Source organism: Terrapene carolina, unplaced genomic scaffold (assembly GCF_002925995.2).
Source record: "Terrapene carolina triunguis isolate 2854851 unplaced genomic scaffold, T_m_triunguis-2.0 Scaffold84, whole genome shotgun sequence".
NCBI lineage: Eukaryota > Metazoa > Chordata > Testudines > Emydidae > Terrapene > Terrapene triunguis.
This window is the reverse complement of record NW_020664435.1, coordinates 36,540,352-36,554,691: the sequence shown is the minus strand read 5'-3', so window position 1 is coordinate 36,554,691 and position 14,340 is coordinate 36,540,352. Positions and strand designations below refer to the sequence as shown.

The window sequence follows — 14,340 nt, the reverse complement described above, 5'->3', positions numbered from 1 at the left end:
CTCAAAAGCAATGTGGAGTTAAAGTGAAATTTGAGTAAGCAGTTCAGAAAGAGAATTTCAGTTATTGCAGAGTTTTTAAAAAATTTGTTTTAATGTCCCAGATCAATTGTGCATACACAGCAGCTAGTCATACATTCGTACACATCATGAAACTCTATTTTAAGTTGTCTTAATGCATTCAAATTTGTTACATGGCCACACAATCTGTGCCTAGTAGAAGTCATCTTTAAAATGCAGTTTTGCTCTGAAAAGTGATTATGTAAAAATGGTGGCTCTTTACCCAACAGATCTGTTCTTTTACCAGATAGTACTTTGACTACCCAGATTTCAGTGTCAAAAACACATTTTTACTGTTTTACTCCTGTTAGACCTGCAGAATCAATGCAACTAGATTGAGTGAACTGGATTTTCTGTTCCATTTAGTGCATTATTATTGAGTGCCATTGAGCTGCAGCTGTATAATCCCATGGATGGTAGTGCTAATTCCTTTTTTCCCCCCCCAGCATCCCCAGTAATAAACGGTGTATAGGCCAGATTAGGCCCACATCTTCTCCACTAATTTGCAGCCCTGTTATCTCCACATGACGTCCTCTGATACCTATAAAATTCCGTTGCCTCCCAAGGGATGGTATAAGGATAAGTGATTAGAACTTGGAAGACAAATTTTATGGATAATGCACAAGAAGAATAGACTCCAGTTCTCACTGTCTCAGCATTTTTGCTCTGCAGTGATAAAATGAGTAAAACACAGTCTGTGGCACTGGAACAATTTTTATAATGGGGGTGCTGAGAGCCATTGAACCAAACCCTGTATATAATGGAAACCACTTCAACCTATGGGGTGCTGCAGCACCCCCCACACCCTTAGATCTAGCACCTATGAACACAGTTCACATTACTTTACTTAAGTCAGAAGATATGACTGAATATACACAGGGAGCAGATAAAGAGGAAGGTGGTGTAATCTTTACTGAGTCACTTTTCAGTGTAGAACGACACTTGAAAAACTTGCCAATTGTCTTAAATAATATCTTAGTTATCTAAACAATTGTATGTAATTTGTAGTAGTCAAGAAATTTTCTATACTCATTATAAAGAAAGTTAGGTAATACTGCAGATAAACTATTTATCTAGCACATATTTAAAAGTGACTCATGAATGTAACCATTGTCTTCTCTAAAGAGAATTTTGAATCCTGATGCGGACTTTTCCAAAACTTGGAGATATTTGGATCTGGGGTTGGTTCAGGATCATATCAAGTCCTGTAGTTTCAGTGACAGCAACAAATGACTAAAACAAATAAACACATCATAAATTGTTACAATATCTCAGTAATGAGCTATTCATCCCCTATTCATCCTCTGATTCCTCTTTAGCTCACAATATTGTTAAATGTGCAAACTGCTGTTAAATATTTGGGTAAATTGACCACCTTTATAAATATTAGATTCACTTCCATTTCCTTTCTAAATTTGTTTAAAGTCAAAACCCATTACAAGTCTAATATATCTTGCTTCATGGATACTTGAAACCACTTAAGTGCTTTGTGGGTTTTGTGCACAGTCTTGAAAGAATATGCTTAAATCAATAAAGATTCCATTTTCTGTATTTGTGAAGGTGCATCCAGCACTACTGGGCAGTCTCAGACAAACCGTCTCTGAAGTAAAACCGCACAGGAAAGGAATCTAGGGGAAATAATAGTGGAGTACAAATGGGTAGGAATAAAGCTTAAAATGAATTGCAGTTCCTGCACCAAATTCAGCCATCATTTCCGCCCTTGCAAACAGGGATTTAGCAGTGTTAAAATTTCCACTTAAAAAAAAAAGGGGGTGGGGGGACAAACTGTGTTTCTCTAGTTAATATCTAGTTTGAATAGGTAACTGATATACCCAGAGTACATGAGTAACTAAATAGCGAATTGTGAAACTTTAGCAGTCTAAAATACTTGAATTCTTTTGATAAATATTATATGTACCCCTGTTTATTTGATTGTCATGGGGAAGGGTCTGTCATGGTGTAATGGACTTATTTGCATGTCTCAGGAAAAGAAATACAGAGACTTCAGATAGCCCGCCATCTATCAACACTTACAAGACAGTGATTGGACTGTTCTCTTTGATAGTCTACCTCCGCCCCCTGGTGTGCCCACCAGATGAATTTGGCAAAGAGTGGGAGGAGGGGGCAGTATATGGACACCGAGAACCTGCCTGGTTTAAACAAGACTGTCCCTGAAGCTGAAGGGAGGCAGACACACAGAAATTGGAGAGGTATTGATTGTCTCTCCACCCCACCCTAGACAGAGAATTGGGGTGTCTGCTAAGACTTGGGTAAGATGCATGTAGGTCTTCTGTTGTTTTAACCCTTTTCTCTGTTATGTCCCTGTGGATTAATAAATACGTTGTTGGAAGAAGCTGTTATGATTCTTTGTATTACCTAGCAGTCCTAGCTCCAAAGGGAATCCGTGCAGGTGCCTGAAGGCAGCAGAGCCTGCTGAGTGATGGCAGTTGCGGGGCTGTAGTAGCCTGGAGACTCAGTATAAAATAGGTGTCAATGGCAGGGTTCCACCCTGAGAGAAGTGAAAGCACAAGGCCTCACTTGGAAGGGTGCCCACAGAGACTGAGTGAGGGGGTCAAAGGGACAGCTAACCTTGATCCATAACAATTATCTTAATGAAATGTGTAAATAACAGAAGTAATAGGAATGAGCATACTATTCACTGCATCTCGAGCACAGACTCATCCTTCTCCGGTAATACATCAATAACACCTTGTAATACACACAAAATGTGTAGAGGAAAGTGTGACGGGTTGGATCACAGAACCCTCCTTGGGAGCTGCCACCCGATGTGCCAAGACTACCTCTGCTCCTGCTTTCCCTGCCAGCTCGGGACCCCAGCACCCTGTCTTGCTGAGCCAGACATGCCCGTCTGCTACAACACAGACCAAGGGTCTGAATTACTTGCCCCAAAGCTGCAGGCTTCACTGAAAACAGCTCACAGAAGTGTTCCTGTCTTTAACACTCAGATGCCCAACTCCCAATGGGGTCTAAACCCAAATAAATCCATTTTACCCTGTATAAAGCTTATGCAGGGTAAACTCATAAATTGTTCGCCGTCTATAACACTGATTGAGAGATATGCACAGTTGTTTGCTCCCCCAGGTATTAATACATACTCTGAGTTAATTAATAAGTAAAAAGTGATTTTATTAAATACAGAAAGTAGGATTTAAGTGGTTCCAAGTAGTAACAGACAGAACAAAGTAAGACACCAAGCAAAATAAAATAAAATGCACACATCTATGTCTAATCAAACTGAATTCAGATAAGATTCTCACTAGTTCCAGAATACTCCCTTTTACAGACTAATCTCCTTTTAGCCTAGGTCCAGCAATCACTCACACCCCTTGCACACTGTCCTTTGTTCCAGTTTCTTTCAAGTATCCTGGGGGGTAGAGAGGCTCTCTCTTTAGCCAGCTGAAGAAAAAATGGAGGGGTCTCCCAGGGGTTTAAATAGACTTTCTCTTGTGGGTGGAGACCCCCTCCTCACTCCTATGCAAAGTCCAGCTCCAAGGAGTCACCTGGGCAAGTCACATGTCCATGCATGACTCACAGTTTTTACAGGTAGCATCCATTGTTTACTACCATGCTACCTTGAACATCCTGAAGTAGACTTCTTATGTGGATTGGAGCATTCCAAGATCCATTTTCCTTTAAGTGTTTCTTGATTAGGTACTTAATTTCAACATTCCTTTCTCCAGGAGCTGACCAAATGCTCTACTAAGGTTATTTAGAAATCAAGCTAGTACACAGCCAACATTCATAACATTCATAACTTTGAATACAAAAATGATACATGCATACAAATAGGATTAATACATTCAGTAGATCATAACCTTTACGGAGATATGTTACATGGCATATGTAGCATAAAACGCATTCTAAGCATATTTCCATAAAGCCTTATTGGAGGTAGCGTCACAGAAAGAATATAGTTCCTTACAGAATAATAATAATAATAATTAATAATACAGAAAAGTGAGATGTCTGTGTGTAGTTACAGGTTAGTTGATCATAAGGGGCCTGATCCAACCCCATTTAAGACAAGGGAAATCTTTCCATGGACTTTCATGGTGCTATCAGACCTATAGTGCAACAGGGCAACTATAGCAGTACTGAACCAATGCATCCATTTCACGTGGCTTATAGTAAACACATCCCTAATGTTTTCCCACACTTAGGACCTGGTCCATTTTTAAACAGAAAAATACACCTTAAATCACATTCTTGAGTCAGAGCCTGTTCACCAAAAATAAAGTGAAAATATTTTCTTTGTTTCATGTTTTGGTCTATGTATGGAATTGATGCAATTGCAAGATACAGTATGGAGTTTGGAAGTAAAACACATACATGATTAGTGCATAAGAATCTCAAAAAACTGAGTGTGCTCATTATATTTGAGTATTTCAAGTATTTGTACTGTATACATTTTAAAAATATATTAAGTCCTATTTAATTTATAATAAACTTCAGTAAAGAAATATGAATATACCTATAGTAAAACATGTGGGGCATTTAAGCTATGTACTCATCTTGCTTACACACTTCAGCATACACTACTATTTATTAGTTGTGACAGCACCTAGGAGTCCAAGACGTGTTAATCATTTTACAAACACGTAATACAAAGATGGCCCCTGTCCCAAAGATCTTACAGTCTACTGATCAGACTGAATCCTTTCAATAAACAAGCTGGGAAATTAAGAAAGAGATGGGAGGATGGGTCCATTAGGAACTCCAAGGGTGTTATCCCAGAAGTTTGAATATGAAAAATGGAAGTTTGTAAGACCAACTGAGGCCCATGAGAAAATAATGCCAATGTGTTAGAAATAGGGATTAACTATAGCAGGGCAGGTGGGGGAAGGCCTGTGTGACTGAAAAGAAGACAAATCATAAACCCGATTTGAAGAAAGGAATTAAAGAGGAAGTGGAAATAGGAATCAACAAAAAGGCTTATACCAGTACATCCAGAAAGAAATACCAGGAAGAGAAAAAACTCTTTAAGCTACTGACAGAAAAGATAATGAGTTTCATAAATGTATCCAAGGAAAGAGAAAAACTAGAGATCATACAGTACTACAGCTAAATTAGGAGTGAGATTATGTAGTAATGGACTCCAAGATGGCTAAGTTACCACTCATCCTCCCTCAACTGGTGATAAAATGGAAAATGAGAGATAGGAAACAATAGAATGGATGACTTGGGTGAACACAAACAAGTGAGCTCTAAAATGAAGGTAAAAGAGAGCCTGAAAAATCCAAGGTCAGGATTTCACTCTAAATAGATAAATCAGCAGGAATACATGGTGTGCATCCAGGGAATTCCATCCTACAGGAATGAGTGGAGGTAATGTAAGTGTTTCAGTAAACGAAAATCCCTGCAGCCCATCTAAGGTGTTAACTAACTGCATAAAAACAAATATATTATTAATCTGTCAAAAGTAACAACCTCAAATTCCTGACCAGTTACTTTAGTTTCTCTGCTCTTATTAGAATCAGTGACAACAGAATCAGTTTTTAAGCAGTTGCAGGAGCGAAAATTCCTGAGAAACCATAGAGGTTCATAAAAGGTAGTTAGAGGCGTGGAGCCAGCCAGCCACCCTGCAGGCCACAGGGGAATCCCTTCCAAAGAGACAGCTAAAGGTAAGGAAGGAGACGGTCATGGGTCTCTTCTGGGTGACAGAGGGGCAGGGGAACCAGTAGAAGGCAAAACTCACCTGTTCCACAAACAAAAAAATTCCATATTTTGCATAGGGTGCATTACAAGTTTGCTGGTAATTCTTGGGTTCCAGACTAACTTCTGAGTCATGTGTTCTCAATCTTGGGGTCATGACCACCCTCCCTTTCTTTATGGCTATATCAGGAGAGGGGTCTGTAAACCTTTTTCTTTTGTACAATGAGGCCACAGTATGAAAAAGTTGAGAGCAACAGATCTAGGTATTTCAGGGGGTGTATAAACCATTGAAAGGTGTGATTTGTATAATTCTATCATATTAATAGTAATACCGCTCCATATGACCTTGGTATGGCCATTTTTGAATATTGGAATATAGTTTCAGCACCATGTTATAAAAAGGAGATTGCTAGAGAGAATCCAGGGCAGAGAAGATAAAAGGATTAGAAGGCATGACCCTTGTTGAGAGGTTAAAGGAAATGAATACATACTACTTGGAGAAAAGTCAACAGAGTGGAGCTGTAACTGTTTGCAAATATTTGGGAAGCAAAGGAGACTAAGGGATTTTTCCCCAGATGTTAAACTGCAAAACAACAAATAATGGCTTGAAAAAAGGAAAAATATAGGTGAAACACTAGGGGTATATATATCTTTTCATTAAAAATTAACTGAATGTAGTGTTGGGGAAAGGCCCCGGACTGACAGGTTTGTGAAGAGAAATCCTCCATTTACTCACTGAATGAGTACAGCAGTGCTTCTCACTCACCTTCCATGCTTCCATTCTGACCTAGATGGGTTGTCTTTCAAGATAACTGGGTAATTCACTCTTAATGTAGATTGAATCCTTGCCATCTTTCTGAGTCCAAACAAGTGCTGGCTATGATGGCAGGTTTGTGCTGGGGATGTATCCATAAGTAGATGGAGCCCACCATTTCATTTCATGTAAGCCACTAGTAGAATCATAAGATGGTGGTAACTTTCAGAATTTCAACAGAATCCTAGAGACAAAATGCTCCATGTCCTATTGCCAAGTCCTGGAACAATCTCCTCTTTAGAAATATTTTCTCAACTATGATGTCAATGAGGTAATGGAAAGATCTGCCTAGGGAGGAAATACAGATACCAATTTGTCTCTATTTATAATGAACAGTCCCTATTCTTTAGCCAGAGATTTACTGTTTTTCCACTCGGTCCCTCCAAAAAATATCTCCTTGTCCAATGTAATTCAATAAAATTAAGAGGTGTGGGGCCTATTTTTCCTTTCCCAAATGTCCCTGTTTGTCATTTTCCAAATTTGGCAGGCAAGAGGCACATTTACTAGAGGTACTTGAGGAGTCTAGATAAAATCTTGAAGGTCTAATGAAGAGGAAAATCCTGCTCTATGCAGAGGTTTGGACTAGATGACCAGGAGGCCCTTTCCAGTATGTAGTCACTATGTAGTCAAATTCACTCTTCCTTCTGTCCATCTGCCTTCTAAGTCATGGGACGTATGCATGAGAGGGTGAGAAAGAAAAGGGGGCTCACTTCTCCCTCTTTAGACAAGCAACACCTGCGCTCACCTTCTCTGCCACCCTCTGGATTTCACTATGTTAGTGGGAGAGGGTTGGTTCAATGACTTGTATTCTTAAACCAGCGGAAATAGATGATGTGCATCCAGTATTCTAAAGGAATGAGCGGAGGACATCTAGGATTTTGTGGAGCTACACGGAAGGTCTGGACTGTAAGTAGTGTGTCAGCATGTGACAGACCTGGTGAAGGAAAGCCCTTGCAGCACACATGCATTCAACCAGCCTGCTCTGAATTTCACTGGCTCAGATGACCAGTACCTCCCAGTCTACAGGGGCTAAAACACCAGAGACAAAACACCTTTGTTAGTAGAAGTGAGACAGACACCAGGACAGGTACTCACCTAGTTTCAGAGACACATGATAACTCTTCCTGCCCTGTTGTCTCCAAAAGAGCTGTGCAGGGCTAACTGAATGAAGAATTTGGCCTGCAGAATCTTTATTACTGGTGAATACACGGAGGCAGCAGAAGCCCATTTTGACTCTTCTATTCCAGGATGTGGTTTCAGAGCCAAAAGGAAGCAAAAAACTTAAAAAATATTAATGAGGGCAGATCTTCAGCTGATGTTAGCTGTCATAACTCCTTTGAGGTGAATGACAATTGACACCAGCTGGGACACCACCCTTGGCATTTATACTTGTAAACCAGGCCCATTTGTTCTGCAAAAGACAATGACCATGGTGCCTCCTCATGCCATTTTTTACAGAGTCACTTCTGCGAGTAGAACCTCCCTTTGAATTCTTTAGTTGATTTTGATGCATATCATCCTGGGTTAAAACTACAGAAGTACTCCAACTGTTTTTAGATTTGTTGTAGTTTGTACCCTATGGATTTTATACTATGGGTTTTTAAAAACGATTTTTTAATGTTTGTAGGCACATAAGCAAAATTAATAGTTACACATTCAACCACAAGAAAATATGAGGGGAAAAAACATAGAAAATATTGTTGAAAAGTTTTAGGCACTATATAAATTCATTCTAAGGATCTGTTTCTTTAATGTTGCATCATAAACGTTAGTTGGCTGAGCAAAGTGAAGTGCTACACCTAATGTAGTAGCATTTACCTATCTGTCTGTAATGCAGTGACATTAGAACACCACATATGATCAGTTCCAAAATTTCAAGGAATATTCCAGTCATCAATGAGCAGAACCCTTTTGCTCTTGGTGAAAACTGGAAAACTAGAAGGGAGAAAATGGAGAGCAGAGGGAGCCCCTTGTATCTGATTCTGCAGACAGACAGAAAAGAAATAAGAATTGGAGGGGGGGAGGGACTCACACAGAGAGCCCGGGGTGGGGGGGGGGGGGGGGGGATGAGAGTGCCTACAGAACCCCTGTCAGCTGGAAGAATGGGCAACTGTGGGATGGGGGCCAGGCGTTATAGGAGGAATAGAGGACAATGAGGGGCATACATGGCCCCTTGGTTGAGGGAAAATGGGGGAAAATAATATGGGGAAAGGGGCAAGGGAACCCAAAGCCCTTGGTGTGTCAGAGAGAGGAGGGGAGGGGAGGAACACACAGAGCTTCTGGGTGAGAATGTGGGATCCTGATCTGGGGGAAGAGGGAGGAATGGGGGACTCACAGATTCCCTGGCATGAAGGGGAGGGTTGCTGGGAATTTCTGAAGCAGAGAGGACCAGGAAGGTGGCTAGGGAGCTGGTGGGGGTAGGGAGGAGAGAGATTGGAAGAAAGCAAGGAGCCTCTGGTGTGTGCAAAAACAGTAAGTGCAACCTTCTAGTTAGTATCTGTTCATTCAGTCACATGTCAATTTAAAACAACCATATTTGGTTAAAATACATATTTTGTTGTTGATGTTCAGTTTGATTCTGTGTATTGCTATCAGGTCACTCCTGTCATTTGTCCAATTAATTATTTTAAGAAGGGCTGGAAACATCTCCTTTTATGCAAATAGTCATTTGGTAACCAATATGACTTTTACATTCCATACAGGCAATCACCTGGGACTTTTATTGATGCCAGAATCCTGAAACTTGCAGTGAAACATGCAGTAGTGCTGTGGTGTTTCTTTTGCCTAGTCAGCTACATATTTCATTAGACTTCAGTAGTGCTTCATTGTTGCAAAGGTCAAAGAGATAATGATTAAATCAAGGGAGATTGTTTTTATCACTTGAGTTTTTCTTTTTTTTAAAAAAAAAAAAAGAAAAGGAAAATGTCAAAGTTTTTAAAAAAGGGAAAAAGTCCATTTCTTTTTTAGGTCATTTATACATTTTCAATACTTAGGTATATTAATTCAGTCTTGGCTCACCCACTCTGGGGCAAATAAGCAGAATGGGCACTACTACGAGTATACTGAGGATCTTGCAAGAGCAAAGTGCACCTGTTAAGCTCTCAAAACTAACATTCAGCACTGACGGTTTCAGTATAACTTGCCACACATCCCAGGAAGGTTGGCAGCAAGCAATGCTTTGGTCAGCTTCTGTCCCTTGGCTTCTGGCTGCCTTATTAATACTTTCTGGATTAAGCTGTGAATCCAAATATTATGAAAAAAAGAGGCAGAAAAGGAGCATTCCTGATGAACAACAGTAAGTACCATTGTTGGTGTCACTTACAAATAGATCTGTTCACATGGTGGGGTTTTAAATACCAGGAATGGGAATAGAATGGCTCAAATAAATTTCTTTGCAAAATCTTTGGCAGATATGTAGCTAAATGCCATCTTCTCTTCTTTGATACAACAGGCCTCGCATGACCTCAGAAAGGGGGAATTTAGTATTTCATACAGGCTCCACGAAAAATATTGAGTTTAGAACCGGATCACAGGGGAAAATAAAAATTAATGAAGATGACCTCGCAGAGCTTTTTAGTCAGGTGGTATACTTACTTATTCTTATTAAATGTTCACGTTTTTGCTTGCACAATTATAGTTTAATTTAAATTTACATGCTCGCAAAATTTACCACAGGAACTGTTTCAGGTATGACAATGGTTTTTATTACTATTATCATTGCTGTGATCATTATGAGATGATCATGAATTATCACAGACCCATAAAGAAATTATGTAGCTATATAAAAAATTAAGAGGCAGTTATGTATACTATATAACTCTGTTATCTCACTGAACTTTATCATAAAATACTGTGACGATCAAACTTTCTTCAGCAACTGAGAAGACAATGATTGTTTCACATAGGTTTCTAATACACTAGAACTAACATTTTTTTAAAAAATTAGATCAGAAAAAATAAAGATGAGATTCTAGAAGTGAAAAGAAGCATTGGTGTCCTTCAGAATGTTTCAAACCAGATCACTCTGATTAATTCCAAGGTAAGTCTCACCTCATGTCACATTTTATTCCTGATTTTCAGTGCCTCATGTCAGCATGTCTGCATGATTTATCTGATTGTTACTAGTTATAGGCCCCAATCCTCCACTGAGAATTGCATGGGTTTAGGAAAAAAATTAGAATAATTTGTATTGGTCTGATCCAGTGCCCGTGAATCAAGAACTCCCACTGATTTCAGTGAGTTGTGAATAAAATCCTGACTCTATGGCTCTTCTTTTTGTCTCATCAGCATCTATGCATACCTAATCCTGAAGGTCCTACTCAGGCAGAGACCCCAGTGAACTCAAAGACTGTAGGAATGGGCCATATATATCTAATACAACAAGTGTTGCACAGAGACAGTGTTCCATATGTAGAATCATGTGACTAGCGAAACTAGAGATGGAAAAGGCCTTGTAGGTCATTTTCCCCATCTCCTGCTAATGCAGATGTTTTCCCTACAGTACATTCTGGAATCCTTTATTCAGTTCAGTTGTAAATCACTCCAGTTATGGAGTTTCCACAATTTACCTTGGGGAAAATATTCCGGAGTCTAAAAGACCTCATTTTAGGGAAATTATCCTGATATGTATCCTTCATTTGACTGTGTTCAGTTTCAGTCTTTTGCTTCTAGTCATATCCCCTTGGCTGATAGCCAACAATTCCTTTTCCTCCTTTGTGTTCATAGCCTTCAAATAGCTGTAGACAGTTGTATCCTCTCTGAGGCCCCTAATCCTGCAAAGATTTCTGAACAGCAAAATCCTATTGAACTACTCACATGCTTAAAGTTAAACACATGCATAAATCTTTGCAGGACTGGGGCCTTAATTGTTTAGTCAAATTTATACATATTTAGGTTGTGATTTTCAAAAGAACATAAGTGGTTTAGATAATGAAATCCCATTGAATGAGTGTTGGGCACCTTATGCCTATCTGAAAATTCCCTTTTTGTTTTTCTATATATGAAAATCCCTCCATGTTTCCTTAGTCTACCAGTGTGTACCTGACTGAAAGATGCAACCAGTCAGTCCCAGGACACACACATATCAGCACCACTTTAATCCCAAACACATTTGTTTTTGTATATCTGTTGCAGATTGTGAGTCTTGAGGGCAGACTTCAAAACGTTGAGCAGGTGAGTAATTATGGAACAAACCTAGCAGGTTTTATTAAAAGCAGAAAATGAAGGATGACTGCAAGAATAAAAATAACTAGATGGATTCTGTCCTCCCATGCATCACTCAGGGCTGCTTTTTTCATTAAGAGCACACAGATATGAAGTCACGATTTCCAGATGAGATGAAATAAAATAAACTCTGTCAGATTCCCCATTCTTTAACTTGAATATCTTTGTAGAGTTAGAAAAATGGCAACTAGATACTAGGGGGAAAAAATCTCCTCCTTTTATGATCTGCCAAGACTAAGCCATGATTTGGGGACTCAATCTGGGTGTTTGGTTGTATTAAAAAATCAATTTTAGTTATTAATTGCAGCACAAGTAATGCAGTTGCCATATAAACCATACATGTGGCATCAAAAATGAAAGTGAGGCCTTTAGTTCTCAAAACATGGGTCCTCTGCTAGTAGAACTAATGAAGACTCTCTATTAACTGTCACTTGTTATCGAGCTGTTACCCTCTCAGTGGGCAGCAGCCAGCCTCTACAGGGAAACACAGTCACAGACATACAATGCCATCATTAGTTGTTACATTTTTGTAGTGCCAATTGTGTGCTAAGCCTTTCGCAGACAAGTCTGACAAAAAATCATGCTAGCAAGTAAACTGATTTCTCATTCATTGTTTCAGACTGTCCTGAGGAAAGCTTGTAGTAGCAACCCCTGTCAGAATTCTGGAACCTGCCTAAGCCTGCTGGATGCCTTCTTTTGTCTCTGTCCCAGTAACTGGCAGGTGAGTCTATTTGAACACATCCAATACATATGATTGTCATTATTGTCATCATATGTTAGGGTCGAATTCTGCCTCTTTCACTCTCACTGAGTAGCACCCATGAAAACAATGTGACTATTCATGGAGTTAAGGTAATTCTCTTTATGCAGAAGGATGGGAGAATCTGGATCTTACGTAACTCTGCTGTAACTCCACAGACACTCTAAGGTCCCTCTATCAACCTAGCTACTGTATATTCCTGTGTCAATGTTAGTCTGTAGTAAAGCACATCTTTTTAAGACAGAGGGTGATATATCAGTTGCCCAAAGCAATGCAGCTCCTTTAATATCCGACTCATCATTTGGTATGTTTATATAAGGCTCTCACACATTTGCCTGTCACACAACAGTGCCAATAAAAAAAACATGGGACAAATTCTTTGCTAGTATAAATTGGTGTAAATGGAGCTGTGGAAATTTGCACTCGAGAGAAGGAGGGTCCACCCTGGACCTGAGAAACCACCCTGTCGATATTTTTGTCAAAACTGATGCTTTTTTCGCAAGACGTTTCAGAAAACAGTATTTTTTCAATGAAAAAATATTTTGTTGAAAAGTTTCCAACCAGCTCCATTAGTAACCTAAAGGACGATGATGAACTCCAGTTTATGTTATCCATATGCTTTCTATAAATTTCTAAAAGGTTTTATACCCTGGTGTCGCTGATAAGTAGGGTAATGGAAACAAGACAGAACAATAGCAGTTTGTTACAGTGTTTTATAAGGGAAGTTGTGGTGATAGCAACCTATGCTTTGTATATCCTCTGAAACACTTCTATTAAATATTGGCTCCATGATCCACTTTGACTCTCTGTTATATGGAAAATAACATGGATTTCTATGTCATCTCAGGGCCCGTTCTGTTCAGTTGATGTTAATGAATGCCAGATTTATGCCGGAACAGCACTTGGCTGCCAGAATGGAGCAACATGTGTGAACACACCAGGAAGTTACAGGTAACTTTTCATGCTCTTACACAGAAGTTCACTATTAGGATCCTCTAACATTTTTATGTCACTTATTGCCACAACAGTACCACTCCTAGAAATAACAATCTTATATTTAGGTACTGCAGCACCTTTCACTCAGAGCATAAAACACTTCATAAATGATGTATCCAATCCTAATGCATGCAAAACTCACTGGAGCCACTGGGACCTTTGCCTGTTTTGAGGCAAGAGGATACGGCCTATATAAAGATTGTGTAAGAATGTCTTTCATACTGGTCCCGGCTACCTAGTCCAGGTGAGGAGGCATAACTTGGTGCTGCATGCTACAATAATGGATGGCGGCTGGGCTCCACTCACCAGACTTCCCTGTCCTAGGCCTGGTCTACACTACATAGTTAGGTCAAGGTAAGGCAGCTTACGTCAACCTAATTATGTCAGTGTACACATACACACTGCAGCCTTGCTCCTGCCGATGTCCTAGGGCACTTACACCAACAAAATAATTCCACCTCCACAAGAGGCATAGGGCTTATGTTGGTGTAGTTAGCAGGGCTGGTGCTACCATTAAGGTGACCTAGGCGGTTGCCTAGGGCGCCAAGATTTGGGGGCGCCAAAAAGCGGTGCCCCCAATTTCCCCCCCGCGGCAGCTCCCCACCCCCCCGGCCCGGGGAGCCATGTGGCAGCTCCCCACCCCAGCTCACCTCTGCTCCACCTCCTCCCCGAGCACGCCGCCCCACTCTGCTTCTCCCGCCTCCCAGGCGTGCAGCGCCAAACAGCTGATTGGCGCCGCAAGCCTGGGAGGTGGGAGAAGTGGAGCAGCAACGGCGTGCTCAGGGAGGGGGCGTAGCAGAGGTGAGCTGGGGTGGGG

At 40.3% G+C, this 14,340-nt stretch overlaps 1 protein-coding gene across 1 annotated transcript in view; it reads left to right on the top strand.

Annotated features, from left to right (window-relative positions):
• The first annotated feature begins 9,585 nt into the window (after positions 1 to 9,585).
• CUBN (cubilin) overlaps positions 9,586 to 14,340 on the top strand; it is a 212,563-nt gene continuing 207,808 nt past the window's right edge. The window contains exons 1-6 of the mRNA XM_026649328.1: positions 9,586 to 9,839; positions 9,996 to 10,125; positions 10,491 to 10,583; positions 11,678 to 11,716; positions 12,387 to 12,488; positions 13,375 to 13,478. Coding sequence (XP_026505113.1) covers positions 9,586 to 9,839; positions 9,996 to 10,125; positions 10,491 to 10,583; positions 11,678 to 11,716; positions 12,387 to 12,488; positions 13,375 to 13,478 — 722 coding nt within the window. The remainder of the gene's footprint in view (positions 9,840 to 9,995; positions 10,126 to 10,490; positions 10,584 to 11,677; positions 11,717 to 12,386; positions 12,489 to 13,374; positions 13,479 to 14,340) is intronic.